General features: G+C 41.0%; 2 protein-coding genes across 10 annotated transcripts in view; one reads left to right on the forward strand and one right to left on the reverse strand.

The window, feature by feature from the left end:
* The window catches only part of LOC125769092 (probable lysine-specific demethylase 4B), a 217,126-nt gene that overhangs the window by 14,150 nt on the left and 187,691 nt on the right, over window positions 1–15,285 (reverse strand). For 5 of the 8 annotated variants that reach the window (XM_049437552.1, XM_049437544.1, XM_049437548.1 and 2 more), the window contains one exon: window positions 2,623–2,753. The exons of the other annotated variants lie outside the window; for them this stretch is intronic. The gene's annotated coding sequence lies outside the window, so the exon portion shown is untranslated. The remainder of the gene's footprint in view (window positions 1–2,622; window positions 2,754–15,285) is intronic. 8 annotated transcript variants of the gene reach the window in all.
* On the forward strand, window positions 2,660–11,246 carry LOC125769090 (DE-cadherin-like). 2 transcript variants are annotated; one of them, XM_049437540.1, is made up of 3 exons: window positions 2,660–2,759; window positions 5,476–5,580; window positions 5,819–11,246. In XM_049437540.1, exon 3 carries the CDS (start codon window positions 5,936–5,938, stop codon window positions 9,929–9,931), a length of 3,996 nt encoding a protein of 1,331 aa, XP_049293497.1. In that variant the 5' UTR covers window positions 2,660–2,759; window positions 5,476–5,580; window positions 5,819–5,935; the 3' UTR covers window positions 9,932–11,246. The 2 variants fall into 2 exon arrangements, with proteins under 2 accessions (XP_049293497.1, XP_049293495.1); XM_049437538.1 differs by having other exon boundaries at window positions 5,476–11,246.

Below are 15,285 nucleotides of genomic sequence, written 5' to 3' on the forward strand. Positions count from 1 at the left end.
CCTCGTCTGTTTTAAAAAAGTCAAGATCTCCGGTAAAAATATCACCAGCTTTTTACGTCATGACTGTACGGTTTTTACTGGTTTCAGTTTCATGAATTGCTATGTATATCTGGGTGAATTTGATGCTTTTGCACAATATTAGCGTTGGTAACTTTACATTCGGTATCTACTCCTGTACCATTAGCTTCTGTATGCGACTAGACACGAACTCCATCTCGTGCGAATGCTGTGAACCCTCGAGCGAGTTGTCCACGCGTACATTCTCGAGCGAGCGTGATTTTTTTAACACCACTACTGGATTCCTATGCCTAACGGCACTGTTTCCTGGTGCATTTATCGATACATCCATCATTGCCGCTGTAGGTTCGCAGGTTTCCATCAAAATGGATGACACACCCACACTAGACACGATGGTAGAGGTGGCTGAATTAGTGCTGCCCGAGCTGGCTGCTGTTTCTTGCACCGATTGCTGCAAATTCGATGGGTCAGAACTTTCGCTCTTCGTGCGTGTTCGATGCGGTACAAAGTAGGGGCGCATTCGCCCGTACGGTGTGTAGCAGTGAGCTTTAGGCGACGTCTGTAAAATATACCACATGAATCAGATACCTCATTGTGCTTTATTATATACTATAGTTTCTTGCAGCACACCAACCTCATTTTCGTAAACTCCCATAGAAAAGTGAACATTATTGCCACGGTGGTTACGTGTGCCACGATGACAAACGCTACTATACGTACCGCTGGGTACGGTTTTCGTTACATTACGGTCTGGATTGCGCGTATCGTGATACGAAAAAGGGGGGAAAACAAAAGGTTCGCCCGGATAATGTACATCTTTGGTTTGATCTACTTCCTGTTTCGTTTGGCACATCGATGTAAGTTCTGTTACCGGTACGCTAGTTTCGTCGTTAGACTGTGAAAAACATGAAGTGGTTGGTTTTATGATTTGCTCATAAGCACCTTCTCAAAGCAACTAACACATAATACTTACTTGCATTATTAAGCCTTGAGGAAGTTATGTGAAAGATTCAGTTATGATGTAATGTACTTGCGCTAAAGTATTTGGAAGCAATGAATGGATTATTTATACTTGTTTTGTAGTCAACATGGCTCAAGTAATCTAACTGACTTTTGCTTCGAACAGTGCTAGGTGGCAGTGATGTGTAAAAATGTTTAGCGTCAACACATCACGTCACACGCAATAGACATCTTATTTGCCAGTAGTTTTGCTGTGTCTGTTCGAAAAGGTAGCTTGGTACCATTACTAAAGGGATGCAAAAGTTCTAAAATTAATAACTTTGGTGTGAAAAGCTGCGTTCTTAATATACCTCTTTCGATAATATGAGCTGCAGTTGATCTGTATCTTTGTGCCAAGATATGGAACGAAAGAGCAACATCCTATACACTGTACCAGAGGAATTTGTTATTCTTTTTCTTTAAATGGTAGCACTGTTTCTAAAAAGATTAAATTTACCGTTTTATTGAAAATATACGTGGTAAATTGTAGGAGAAATCGCTTACGAGTTTGTGATGATGTTATGAACGAAACAGATGATTGTTGTAAACAAAACCATCGTTTGACAGCTTTGGTTTTGACGTAGACCCGGATAATCGAAAGCAATACCGAATGTTTATTTTTTGCACAGTGGCAGAAACACGCTGCCACAGTGGTTCAATTCTACAATTTTGTTGGAACGTGTGGCAGGGTTTTCGTTCTGAGGAAATAAATAGGGCTAGTCTGAAATAAGGACCCCTCGGCTAAAGTCTGAAACACGACCCCCCCCCCACTCACGGTCACTCATCTGCGTGTCAATTTTTCGTACAGGGTGGTTCGAAGACTATGCAATGTGGCCTGAATTTGATTTTTTTTTTACAATTACTATTAAATTGTAAGGAGGTTTTCGCATAGTGAAAAGTGATTTATTCATCGAGGAACCAAGTTCCATACGCTGTTTGTGAAACCGTAAAATTTTCCTCATTTTTGGCCCAACTTTGGCCCATAGCTCCGCCGGTATCCAAGATATCGCCAAACTTTCTTCTGGCCATGGCTAGATGGCACTTGTGCCTACATTTCGTCCATGCACCACTAATCGCTACCATGTCTGTGGCCGGAGCTATTCGCGAAAGCTCCAACGGATCGCCAATCTTTGACCTGTGGTCGATAGATGGCACCAATTGCTACATTTTCTTCTTCGACGGCCATACCCTCAGGTGTCTGTGTCTCGGAACATAATTAAAAAAACACGAAACCGATTGCGAACCACCCTGCACGAATAAAAGTCACTCAAATGAGTGCCCGTGAGTGGGGGGGGGGGGTCGTGTTTCAGACTTTAGCCCTCAGGTGTCTGTGTCTCGAAACATAATTAAAAAAACACGAAACCGATTGCGAACCACCCTGCAGTAAAAAAAGTCACTCAAATGAGTGCCCGTGAGTGGGGGGGGGGGGGGAGGAGGTCTTGTTTCAGACTTTAGCCGGTGGGGCGAATTGATTGATTGTGTGAAAATCTGATAAATAAGCATTTTTGAAATAAGGAATACGCAGTTGAGCATAGTTACTTGCACATGTCTGTTCCAGTGTTCAATCGATTCTTACAGAGAAAAGAGTGTTCGTGGATTACTTACTTAGTTATCAGGCGCTATAACCGCTTCCGCTATTGTGTTTGTGCAGGAGTCGTTCAAACCGCTCACGATCGAGCGACGTGGTCTGCCAAAGCATTATCCAGGCCATTCTGGCGGACGCATCAACGCCATCACTGCAGGTAGTGTAAATAGTGTAATATGTAATATGTGTAGTGTAAATAGTGTAATAATATCCGGTTACGTGATAAAAATAAGTTTAGTAAGAAGAAATGACGTGACCTTACTGGTTGTTAAACCAAGAGAGAGATGAATATTGTGTGATCGAAATTTACTTTGTAAGACTTAGTGTTTTGTTCAAAAGAAGTGGAGAAGAAAATCTAACAAAGTGGTATAATGTTTCATCAATTGAAAGCAAAACTGAATATTACTCCAGCGGACTTAGCCAAATTAAATTTATATTTGGTATGAACTTTGAAACCATGTTATCGCAACAGAAATTGATAAGATAGATGCTTCCGCGAAGCTTTGGCCAGATATATGGTAGCGATTAGTGGTGCATGGACGAAATGTAGGCACAAGTGCCATCTAGCCATGGCCAGAAGAAAGATTGGCGATTCGTTGTATACCGCCTGAGTTATGGGGCAAAGTTGAGCCAAAAATTAGGAAACTTTTACGGTTTCACAAACAGGGTATGGAACTTGGTTCCTCGATGAATAAATTACTTTTCGCGACGCGAAAACCCCGCTATAATTTATTTGTAATTATAAAAAAATCAAATTTAGGCCACATTGCATAGCCTCCGAACCACCCTGTACGAAAAATTTACACGCAGATGAGTGACCGTGAAAGGGGGGTCCTTATTTCAGACTTTAGCCTTTTGGGCTAAAGTAAAACAAGGGCTAAAGTCTGAAACACGACCCCCCCCCACTCACGGTCACTCATCTGCGTGTCAATTTTTCGTACAGGGTGGTTCGGAGACTATGCAATGTGGCCTGAATTTGATTTTTTTTGCAATTACCATTAAATTGTAAGGAGGTTTTCGCATAGTGAAAAGTGATTTATTCATCGAGGAACCAAGTTCCATACGCTGTTTGTGAAACCATAAAATTTTCCTCATTTTTGGCCCGTATTTGCCCCATAGCTCCGCCGGTATCCAAGATATCGCCAAACTTTCTTCTGGCCATGGCTAGATGGCACTTGTGGCTACATTTCGTCCATGCACCACTAATCGCTACCATGTCTGTGGCCGGAGCTATTCGCGAAAGCTCCAACGGATCGCCAATCTTTGACCTGTGGTCGATAGATGACACCAATTGCTACATTTTCTTCTTCGACGGCCATGCCCTCAGGTGTCTGTGTCTCGAAACATAATTAAAAAACACGCAACCGATTTCGAACCACCCTGCACGAAAGAAAGTCACTCAAATGAGTGCCCGTGAGTGGGGGGGGTCGTGTTTCAGACTTTAGCCAAAACAAGACCCCCCCCACTCACGGGCACTCATATGAGTGACTTTTATTAGTGCAGGGTGGTTCGCAATCGGTTTCGTGTTTTTTTAATTATGTTTCGAGACACAGACACCTGAGGGCATGGCCGTCCAAGAAGAAAATGTAGCAATTGGTGCCATCTATCGACCACAGGTCAAAGATTGGCGATCCGTTGGATACCGCCCAAGTTATGGGGCAAAGTTGGGCCAAAAATGAGGAAAATTGCACCAAATACCCAGAAAAGTGCAACAGTTGCTTTCGCGAATAGCTCCGGCCACAGACATGGTAGCGATTAGTGGTGCATCGACGAAATGTAGGCACAAGTGCCATCTAGCCATATTAGAAGAAAGATTGGCGATTCGTTGTATACCGCCTGAGTTATGGGGCAAAGTTGGGCCAAAAATGAGGAAAATTGCACCAAATACCCAGAAAAGTGCAACAGTTGCTTTCGCGAATAGCTCCGGCCACAGACATGGTAGCGATTAGTGGTGCATCGACGAAATGTAGGCACAAGTGCCATCTAGCCGTATTAGAAGAAAGATTGGCGATTCGTTGTATACCGCCTGAGTTATGGGGCAAAGTTGGGCTAAAAATGAGGAAAATTTTACGGTTTCACAAACAGGGTATGGAACTTGGTTCCTCGATGAATAAATCACTTTTCACTATGCGAAAACCTGCTTACAATTTAATCGTAATTGTAAAAAAAAACAAATTCAGGCCACATTGCATAGTCTCCGAACCACCCTGTACGAAAAATTGACACGCTGATGAGTGACCGTGAGTGGGTGGGCTTCTTGTTACGGACTTTAGCCCAAAAATTATCTTGCGGGCCAAGACAAGTCAAAAGGGGAGAGAGAAATCGGAAGGAAATAAAATTCTACAGTTTTTTGGACTTCAAGAAGATTCAAGAGCGTGTTACTTAAGTTTTAAAGAGTGCATACACAACATATACAAATATATTTTCAATTTTCCAAGCTAAACCTCACCCAAACCAGATATTAATCGATGCTCTCGTTCTTCCTTCGCGGGCCAGATTCAAAGATCTCGCGGGCCGTATGTTTGACATGTCTGCATTATACCAATACCATTATAATTTAGAGTTATGTATACAAGCTTTATCATATTCCCAAATAGTGTATTTAGGGTGTTGTCCATGTAATCCATCGAAATAAAAATTGATAACACTGATTTGTTCGAAAGGATATGCAACGAAATGGATAAATACTTATACAATATCCGTGCAAGGATGAATTAAATATTTGTTTCTAAAAGGAAGAAGACATAACCATTTTTACTGAATTGGTGGTGAATGTAGGCGGAATATGATATATTTCTTCTACTGTAGCTTTAACAGGTATGCGTAAATACAATGTGATAATGTTATCATTGGACTTTGCATCGTCATTACAGGAATAATCAGTTGACCACATTCGTGTTCATGCTGAAGGCTTTACCCTAACATTTGACGGAGCGAAGAAGGTTGACATCGTAGGGTACTTCATCAGACCTAACCGGGTTGGTAATTATAATATTTTCCATATTGTTAAGAAACGTAAGAACTTCAAGAGGAATCTCAGTTCTAGTCACACAACATTAGATCTCTTTGAGTAAATCAGACCATCTACTTCAATCCTGTGATGTAGCCTAATTTTGAGAAATGAATATTTTATACTGAAGCTTAGTTTAAAATAATTGATTATTTTTTAGTTGATGCTTATTACAATGACTTATTGCTATTTTAATTTTATTACAGAATTAAGCTCGTGCTACAATACAACAATTTGAAGAATTCATGACCACAAAAGCTCATTCATAAAAAGCGGACGACACGTTGTTCGCAATTTATTCCCGCCGTATAGCAGATTTCACTATGGCAAACCAATTGCACTGCTTAATTTTGGTCATCACGATGTTGTTGGGTTTCTCCAACTGTAGCAGTGCATCTTGTGCCAGTACAGGTAATAATACTGTAAATACAAACAAACCAAGATTCCAAGATTGTACAAATTATAAACCAACGTTGAAAAAAGAACAGCTAAAGGGTACACTTGTTCTACGTGTAAACGCTTATGTTCCCGAACAATCGCAAACTATACAATACAGCATTGTAACCACGCCAGGTGACCAGGAGTTTTTCAGCATTGACAAAACGACTGGTCAGATCGTTTCGGCATTTGTTTTTGATCGGGATGCCCTTATCCGAGACCAGGAAATGTACATTACGGTACGAGCGACTGACAGTGTGTTTCCTAGTCTATATGACGATTGCATAGTCAAGGTAACAATTCTGGACATCAACGATAATCCACCGATATTCGATGAAAACATCTATGAAGTCACCGTGACGAAAGATATGAAGCAGAATCAGTCCGTGATTACCATCACAGCCACATATATCGATGAAGGTGGCAACAACAGCATTCAGTATGAGATTGTACAGGAAAACGACGATAGCAGCTACTTCGAGATTGATGAGAACAACGGCTTGCTCATTTTAGCTAAGTCTATCGATCGCGATCCAGGACAGTTTTACACGTTTTATGTGCGGGCACGTGGCGAAGGCTTAGAGGAAAACAACAAGCGGCAAACAGAAGTTAAAGTAGTAGTTCACGTAGTTGACTCTACAAATAGAGCGCCGTACTTCATCAAGATGCCATTGACACCCGTGATATTGAATGAAACGTTTCAGGATTTCAACAAGATTCTAGCGGAATTTGAAGCAGTTTCAAACGTTAATGTTGAAAGTAGAGTAAAATATCGGATATCTTATGGAAATTATAAGCAGACATTTCTATTGGAACAAATCAACAACACGGCATACATCAAACTTGGCAGAAGACTTGATTATGAAATAGCTACACAATATATGCTCACAGTACTAGCGACAAACTATCTTGGACTAAATGCAGAGATATTTTTAAAGATCAAGATCATGGATGAAAACGACAACATCCCGGAGTTTATAGGAGAAACAAAAGGAACAGTCCTAGAACACCAGCAGCCTGGAACCTTTGTAATGCAAGTACATGCACTGGATCGTGATGGCACGGCGCCCAACAACGTTATATCCTATCGACTAAGGAGTAGCGATGAACAGTTTTTCCAAATCGATAGTGAAAAAGGCATTATCACGACGATGGTGGAATTCGATCATAAGGCAAATGATGCTTACATGGTGACAGTAATTGCTGAGGATAGCTCACCGTCTGTGTTATTTAACACCGGGGGACCCAATACACAGGCACAACGGTTATTGATACGAATTATGCATCGGAACGACTGCAAACCACAGTTTATGGGAAATATGTATTTCGTGAACAATCTACCAGAAGACGCCACCATTGACACACGAGTGGTTAAAGTCACGGCTAACAGCCAACAACTAAATTCGCGTATAAAGTATAGCATTGTCAAGAATAACGTGGCAAACGTGTTTAAAATCGACGAGAATACAGGATTGATTTCGGTAAACAATCACTTGTTAGACTACGAAACAATTCCGGAATATAAATTAATCGTCAAGGCGTATGACGTTCACTTCTACAATACTCTGACCGTACGGATCAGGATTGGAAATGTAAACGATAACGCACCGAGATTTATGAACTTGAATGTCACAATCCCAGAAGAAACCGTCCCTCCTGGTTGTATCGCGAATTGGATAGCTTACGATCCTGATATTGAGAATCTTGAAATTCCTCAAGGAATAAGATATACATTTACGAAAGAATATGAAGATCTGCTGACAATCGATGACAATGGATGCCTTCGGTTATTGAAGCCACTTGATCGTGATCCTCCCTATGGTTCTAAACTATGGCAGATCTCTATAACTGCAACGGATGAAAATGGTAAAGGAAAAAATACTACGGCAACACTGAACATCACTTTGCAGGATATTAATGACAACGCTCCGTATTTAACAACCCCGAAGCCTGTTGTATGGAGCGAGAATCGTCCTCCGGGTATGATTACCAAGCTAACATCAGAAGATGCGGATGAACAGCAAAATGGCGCACCATATGTATACAGCATCGATCCAGAAGCTCCTTTGGAAATCAAGCTACGATTTCAAGTAGTAGGAGACGAGTTGCATGCATTAACTCAGTTTGACCGCGAAGACCAGAAAGAGTACCAAGTTCCCATCAAGATTATGGATTCAGGTATTGAGCCGATGAGCGCAATTAGCGTACTACAGGTAGTGATTGGTGACGAGAATGATAACAAAATGAAACAAGCTGAGAGCCACATAGTCGTCCACAAATACAACGGAAAGTTATCTGATATGAATATAGGCCGTGTATATGTCAACGATTCAGATGATTGGGATTTGTCTGACAAGACATTTGTTTGGGATAAGGCGACAAGTGAAGAAACTTTGAAGTTTTTCAAACTGGACAATGGCACCGGTATGATAACAATGTTGAAAGGTATATCGTACGGTCAGTATGATCTTCGGTTCAACGTGACTGAAAAATCGGACCACTTTTCTTCACACCATGTATCAGCTAGGGCAACAGTGTTGGTGAAGGAGATCTCCAAAAGATCAGTAGACCAGAGCGGATCAATCCGATTCTGCAATGTTACGGCAGATGCATTTGTATCTCAAGCACCGGATCATCTCCACACACCTCTTAATCGACTTCAGAACAGCATTGCAAGCATTCTAAAAGCCAGCCCAAACGATGTGGAAATATTCACGATCAACAATCGAAAGCTCGCCCAAGGTACATTCCTGGACGTGTTCTTTGCCGTCACCGGTAGTGTTTACTCAACCTCGGAGCTCCTCAATAGCGTACTAAGTTATCATCTACACTCATTGGAGGAAGAAGTCGGATTTCCGATTGAGATGATAGGCATTGACGAATGCGAGTTGAAAAACCGCACTTGTGAGCAGTCATGCAGAAATAAGGTTTATGGATCGTCCGAACCAATCGTCATCAACGCCAATGCAACTTCGTTTATAGGAATAACTGCCTACGTACAGGGGGAATGCATTTCAGATACATCGCCATCACTGTTCACATGTTTCAATGGAGGTACGCATATTGATAATACGTGCATATGTCCAATTGGTTTCGATGGTCCACATTGTGAAATGATAGACATCAGTTTTGATGGCAACGGGTATGCCCTTTATCCAACTATCATCAGTGACAATATTGCAAACATTAGCATTGAGATGTTACCTCAACAGACAGACGGTTTGGTGTTGTACATTGGACCCATGAGTTACAATACGCGTGTTACAACACAACCATTTGTTGCATTGGAGATTGTTGACGGTAGATTTGTGTTGTTGTTAGACGATGGAACTGGAACGGTCCTAATTCAGAATCCCCAGGTTATCTCACAGAACGATGAATTGGCTTTAGATATTGTAATTAAGCTTAATTCTGTTGAGATGAGTTTAGTGATAAATAAGTTAGTTATGAGCAGGAGTCAATACGAATCTAAAGCTTTTAAAGGAATTCTAATTACTAATGGACCTGTACAGTTGGGCAATACAGCAATCGATTTGAAAAAGCTTGGGCCACTGTACAACTGGACGTACGTGCCACAAACAAAAGGTTTCAACGGTTGTTTGCGTAACCTCACAATAAATGGGCGCACGATAGACTTTCAGGAGGCGATTTTGACAAAGAACATTGATCTTAGTTGTACATGGCCAATTAAAATGAGCGTAGCAACATTATGGAACATTATTATGGTCATTGCAGCACCAATTCTTTTGGTTGGGGTAATATGTTTCATAAAACAGAAGAAGAGCATTAGAAAAAAGCAGACAGTTTTAAATAGAAATTACAAACCATTATTCAATTTTCGCATGCAAAGACAACCGTGGCGAACGTGCCAGACTTTATAGCGAACCACGAAGATTTTCAAAAACCTTCAAAAGTTTCAACCTAGTAGTCAGTTGTGATGGGTAAATTATAAATTTCACCGAAGTCGGATTGGTCTGACTCCGCCGCCAGCTGGAGTCGGAATCCGAATGACTCCGCCAGAAGTAACCGGGAGGTGTTAGTGGGTCGACTCTTACAATCATTAGTGCTTATCCTCCCTGCTTTCGTTCGCATTTTCCATTTTCACTCCATTCACGAACTCCATCGGTCTCATCTGGACCGACTTCACTTGGACTCGATCGAACTCACCGTCAACCGGACTCGTCGGAGTTAGTTTTGATTTTTATTAATTTAGAGTCGGAATAAATTTTTCATACGTGGAGTTCACGGTTCCGCTCCAGATTTCATATCACTACCACAAAGTTTCAAATGGATCGAAAAAATTTCATTTGTTCCACACTACGGCTTTGTGATGTTGCTGGCGGATTGGTTTGATATTCCGCTACAATTCCGATATTCCGCACAGGAGCATAACAGTTCGAAAGTTTCAGGAAGATTTTCATGGAAACTTATCATTGTTGATTGAAGTTGTCATCATTCATTCATTTGTCGATGTAATCCATCAAAGGCGTTCTTCTTTGCTTCGTTTTGGAGAGATTGAAGAGAGATTGTGGTGTTTTGTAGTGTGATTTATTTAATGTTGTGTAGTGTTCTATGTATAATGTGTAGTTTTTATGTTTTAAACGTAAATTATATAAATTGAATTACATACATGTATGTAACTTGATTAAATTACAGATATGTACATTATTTTTTGTACATATTGAACAAGTGAATTAAAGAACTTAACACGTTAACTGCCATGTCAGTCCCTAGGGACTATTAAATTATTAATTAATTGTAAATAATTGGAATTATTAAATAAGACTTAGGCAATAGGCACTTTAATGTTACTGCTATAAGTGATGATCAGACCATCGTGCATAGGTCTTAGTGGGATCGGATATGTTGTGCTCTCGAATTTAATTAAGAAATCAAGAGTTGGTGTAAAAAGAAAGATAAGAAATCTCTCTAAAAAAATACCAACTATGTTTTTCTTAGTTGCAAAGGGTTCCATTAACATATCCTTCAATATCCTGTAGTGAATAGACCAAAAACCGAGATCCAATCTTGCTAAGACCTATACATGGTGGTTAAGACCGATATCACTTAAAGCATCACTTACAGCAGTAATATTAAACTTTTGTGGATGACATAAAATGGGTCATAATTATTATAACAAATTTAGTATAAAATGAAATATTTCGTTTGTGGTAGGTTAGTTTTTCTCTCGTCATTTTTTTTTTTGCTTGTTAAGAACATATTAAAACTTATTTTATCACGTAGCAGAATAGTCAGTCCTTGGTACGGGGGGACAGTTCGGATGGGATTTGATCCCCGGTGCTGCGGTGTGCACGGGCGCCGTTTATCACATACACCACCGGGCGGCTCCGCATTGTCATTTTGATTTGTTTAAAATTTTTATGGAATATTCCAAAATTACAGCTTTTGATATTCATTTTAATTTCTTTATTTCATTCGTTCAACATTTACAAAAATAATGGAACGCACGCAATGGGTGAATACACACACAATCGAGGGCAGTACGGGCTTCGAACGACGAAAATCTGTTCGCCGCCGGTGTCAGTCAGTGTTCACTAGACACTCATTTTTAAAATAATTAATTTCAATTGAGTTACTAATTGAGCGCGCGGAAAGAATAAACTGTGCCTGGCGCATTCGGACGTTCCCGTTTGTATGGAGGGAAATCCCTGAGGGTTTGAGCTGCGGATTGTAACGAATGCAATTGATTTTTTCTATAAATATAGCACTTTTAATTTTCCATGAACGTTATTCATTCATTGAAAATTAAAAGTGCTAAATTTATTGAAAAAAATCCATTGCCAAACACATTCGTTTGAAATCCGCCGCTCAAAACCTCACGGATTTCCCTCCATACAAACGGCAACGTTCGAATCCGCCAGGCCCAGTTCATTCTTATCGCGCGCAATGTACGGTAACTGAATTGAACGTTATTTTAAAAATGAGTATCTAGTGAACACTGACTGACACCGGCGGCGAACAGATTTTCGTCGTTCGAAGCCCGTACTGTCCTCGTATAATAAAAATACCAACCATCATTGCTGCGGCCATACGACGATGGCGCTGTCATAGGACGGTGCTGTAGTGCTGTTTCCAAGTACTTCACTTTTTTCATGTAGTATAGGTAATTTAATTTATATAATTTACGTTTAAAGTACAAAAACTGCACATTTACAGTACACAACATTATAAATAAAACACACTACAGAGCACCTATACCACAATCTCTCTCCAATCTCTCCAAAACGAAGCAAAGAAGAACGCCGCAGAAGAAGATTGATTGCATCGACAAATGAATGTTGACAATTTCAATCAGCAATGATAAGTTTCCATGAAAATCTTCCTGAAACTTGTCAAAATGTATGTCCCTCTTCCTGCCTTTCCTCCAAGCGCACCTAAAACTACTTAGTATAAATAATGTAATTTCGAACCAATCGTGAACCGAACCAAAGTACGTCAACAAACAACAAGCAGCTGTCAAATTTGAACGTAGTGGCACGTGATTCAGTGACATGGCGAACGATTCAATGATAGTGGCATATGATTCGATCGTAGCGACATGCGATTAGATGGGAGCGGCACACGATTCGATCTTAGCTGGTACTTAGGTACGATGCACCTTTGAATGTAAATGAATTTTAATTACGTTTACGCATTCTTGGATGTTAATTTCAAAAATCGTTTGTTATCTTTTTTACTGGGCTTTCGTTCGGTTACAGCCCTTTCCCCATTTCCTCATTAAACTACAAACAAACGCGCGTTGGGTGCAAATTTCGATAGAAGGTTCCGGCGTAAATTAAGTGTTGCACTATGAAGCTTCAGGGTATGAAAGATCCGTGTGCTCGTACTCAAATGATAGCACCACTCGAAACTTCTGGATATTAATCAAACGATTCATGTCGCTGACGGAAAAAAAAGCCTCAGTAGACAAAATTCATCTCTAGTTCAGTAGGTCACCGTAGCCATCCGCCCGATCGAGCGAGCGGAACGGTTTGGCTGCGTTGCACTTAGTTAATAATAAACATAGCGGCGATCATGTGAGCAATTGATGGTCGATCGGCATGCTGATGACGCTGCTGTTTAATAATAAGCGAACAAAAACAATGTTTAAAGTAAATATAAATGAAGGTATAAAAGCGGAAGTTAGAGTTTAATAAAATCAGTGTTAAACACCAACGGCAATCCTGTTCGTGTCCGGAGTATACTCCGTGTGCAACAATTCATTTTTAGTTATTAATTAGCTTACTAATTTTAAAACTGATTATTAGCATCAATGTTGCAGCATGAATTCATAGATGAACGCAACATTTGACAGTCCTTTAGAATGTTTAAAATACGAATCGAATGAAACGTACGATTATTTCCGTTTACTTCTTCTGTTGGTTCTGGTGCTTTTTCGCATGCAATCCCGAATGCGTCTCACTCTCCAAAAAACGATCTCATAAACAGAAAAATCACATTTCCATAAATTATCATTACGCCGGGCATACAATGAGCTCCATTTTTTCGCCATTTCCACCCTCTTCCTTTTTGGTAGCTATGGATAAGGGAGAGTGAGAAAAGGTATGGGAAGAGAGATGGGGAGAAGGGTGTAGACTTTCCGCGGGGATACTAAATTTCTTCCGACCGACCGTTGTTTTGATCGCTTTCGCACACCGTCAGCCTGATTGTACGGAGGGTTTTTAGACCCATTACAGGGAAAATAAAAAACTCATATGTGTGTTTTAAGCGTATGGCTTGCAGGCCTCTTTTTTGAAGGTGTTTTTTTGTCACTGCTTTTCTCCTTGGCAGTCGCACAAAAAAAAGCAAACCCCTGAGACGAATCGTGCATTTTACGAGGTGTAAAAATGCTAAAGCACACTAAGACGGTAATGTAATGGTGGTGGCACAAACAGAAGAAGAAGCGGTAGGCCCTGAAATGGGAACCGGGAAACGAGTGCCTCGAGTGAAATTTGGCAAATATTTCCCCCAAAAAAGAAGGGGCCCGTTAAAACAAAAACCTGTACTGTGGTGCGTACGGTTACCCTTACCGAAAGAGGGGTTGCGTAGTCTTTGCGCGTGTGTTGTTAGTAGCTAAAGGACGCTAAAGATGCCAATACACGGGTGTGTGTTTTTGGGGAAAGTAGCCAATAAATAATTTAATACAAGCAGCTTGTTAAGGGATCTCACATGAAACCGACGCCACATTACACTCGGTAGAGTACCAGAGTGGACGTATGACTTGGGCCAGTTTTGCTGTGTGAGGGTTTTGTTTTGTAGTCGGAGAACCCTTCAGAGATCTGGATTCGGTGGCTGGAAAGGATAACATTCTAGGTCCATGCTCCTGCATTCGGTCACGAAAAATTGCACGACAAAGTTTAGCTTTATCTTACCCATTCCCGGAGTGGTAATAACCGTAGGCCGAATGATACTGACGAGGGGCGATAATATGGCTTACGATACGCTGCAGCACGCATTCCCATCCCTTGGTGGGCCTTGTGGTTGGTGGGGACAATACTCTGATTTGGTCAACTGCGCCCCAAAACAGAAGTTGCACGCGCTTGACCGACTGACATGCGAAATGTATTCGAAAGAAATGAATGAAAGAAATGTCGGATTTAACCAACAAAAAGCCATTGTTGACCGGTGGTAGAATATAATCTATACCTTTTCCGTTGCCATGGTTACGTTCGTGGGATTATGTTTCGCTTCACTCCACTCTTGTTTTTTTTTGGGGGTGAAAATCTTTGCACTAGCGAATACGACTGCAGGCTGACGTTGGCCGGATGTTGACCCTACCGTACACCCGAGCTGGGTGTACGGATCAGAACGAATGCTTTCCAAATCCTTACTTAAGGTTTGCGAGGTGGGGCCGATGCGTGTACTTTTTGGTTACCATTCCCAGTGTTGCCCCGAAGCGTAAACACTAGCGCCTAAATGTAGGCAATTCGATGGTCCTTCATATTATGGTACAGGATCTTACAACAGCCGGAATGAGTTTACCGAGATGAAAATGTAACTCCACCTCATACTCCATTTTCACCCAAACAAAAACCCACCAGCACCGTAACGTACGGGTGGTATTTGAAGGGAAAATTCCTTCCTTCGATAAACACAAAATTGCAATGCATAAAGTTTGAAACTAAACTGCCCCACCCCGTCATATAGGGGATCGGGTCCATAAGCGGATGGCAAATTAGATTCACCATCATGGGTAAACTGCTTGTTTACTGGGGAGAGCAACGCCAAATGGGCA

The sequence above is a fragment of the Anopheles funestus genome, chromosome 3RL (genome assembly GCF_943734845.2).
Source record: "Anopheles funestus chromosome 3RL, idAnoFuneDA-416_04, whole genome shotgun sequence".
Classification (NCBI taxonomy): domain Eukaryota; kingdom Metazoa; phylum Arthropoda; class Insecta; order Diptera; family Culicidae; genus Anopheles; species Anopheles funestus.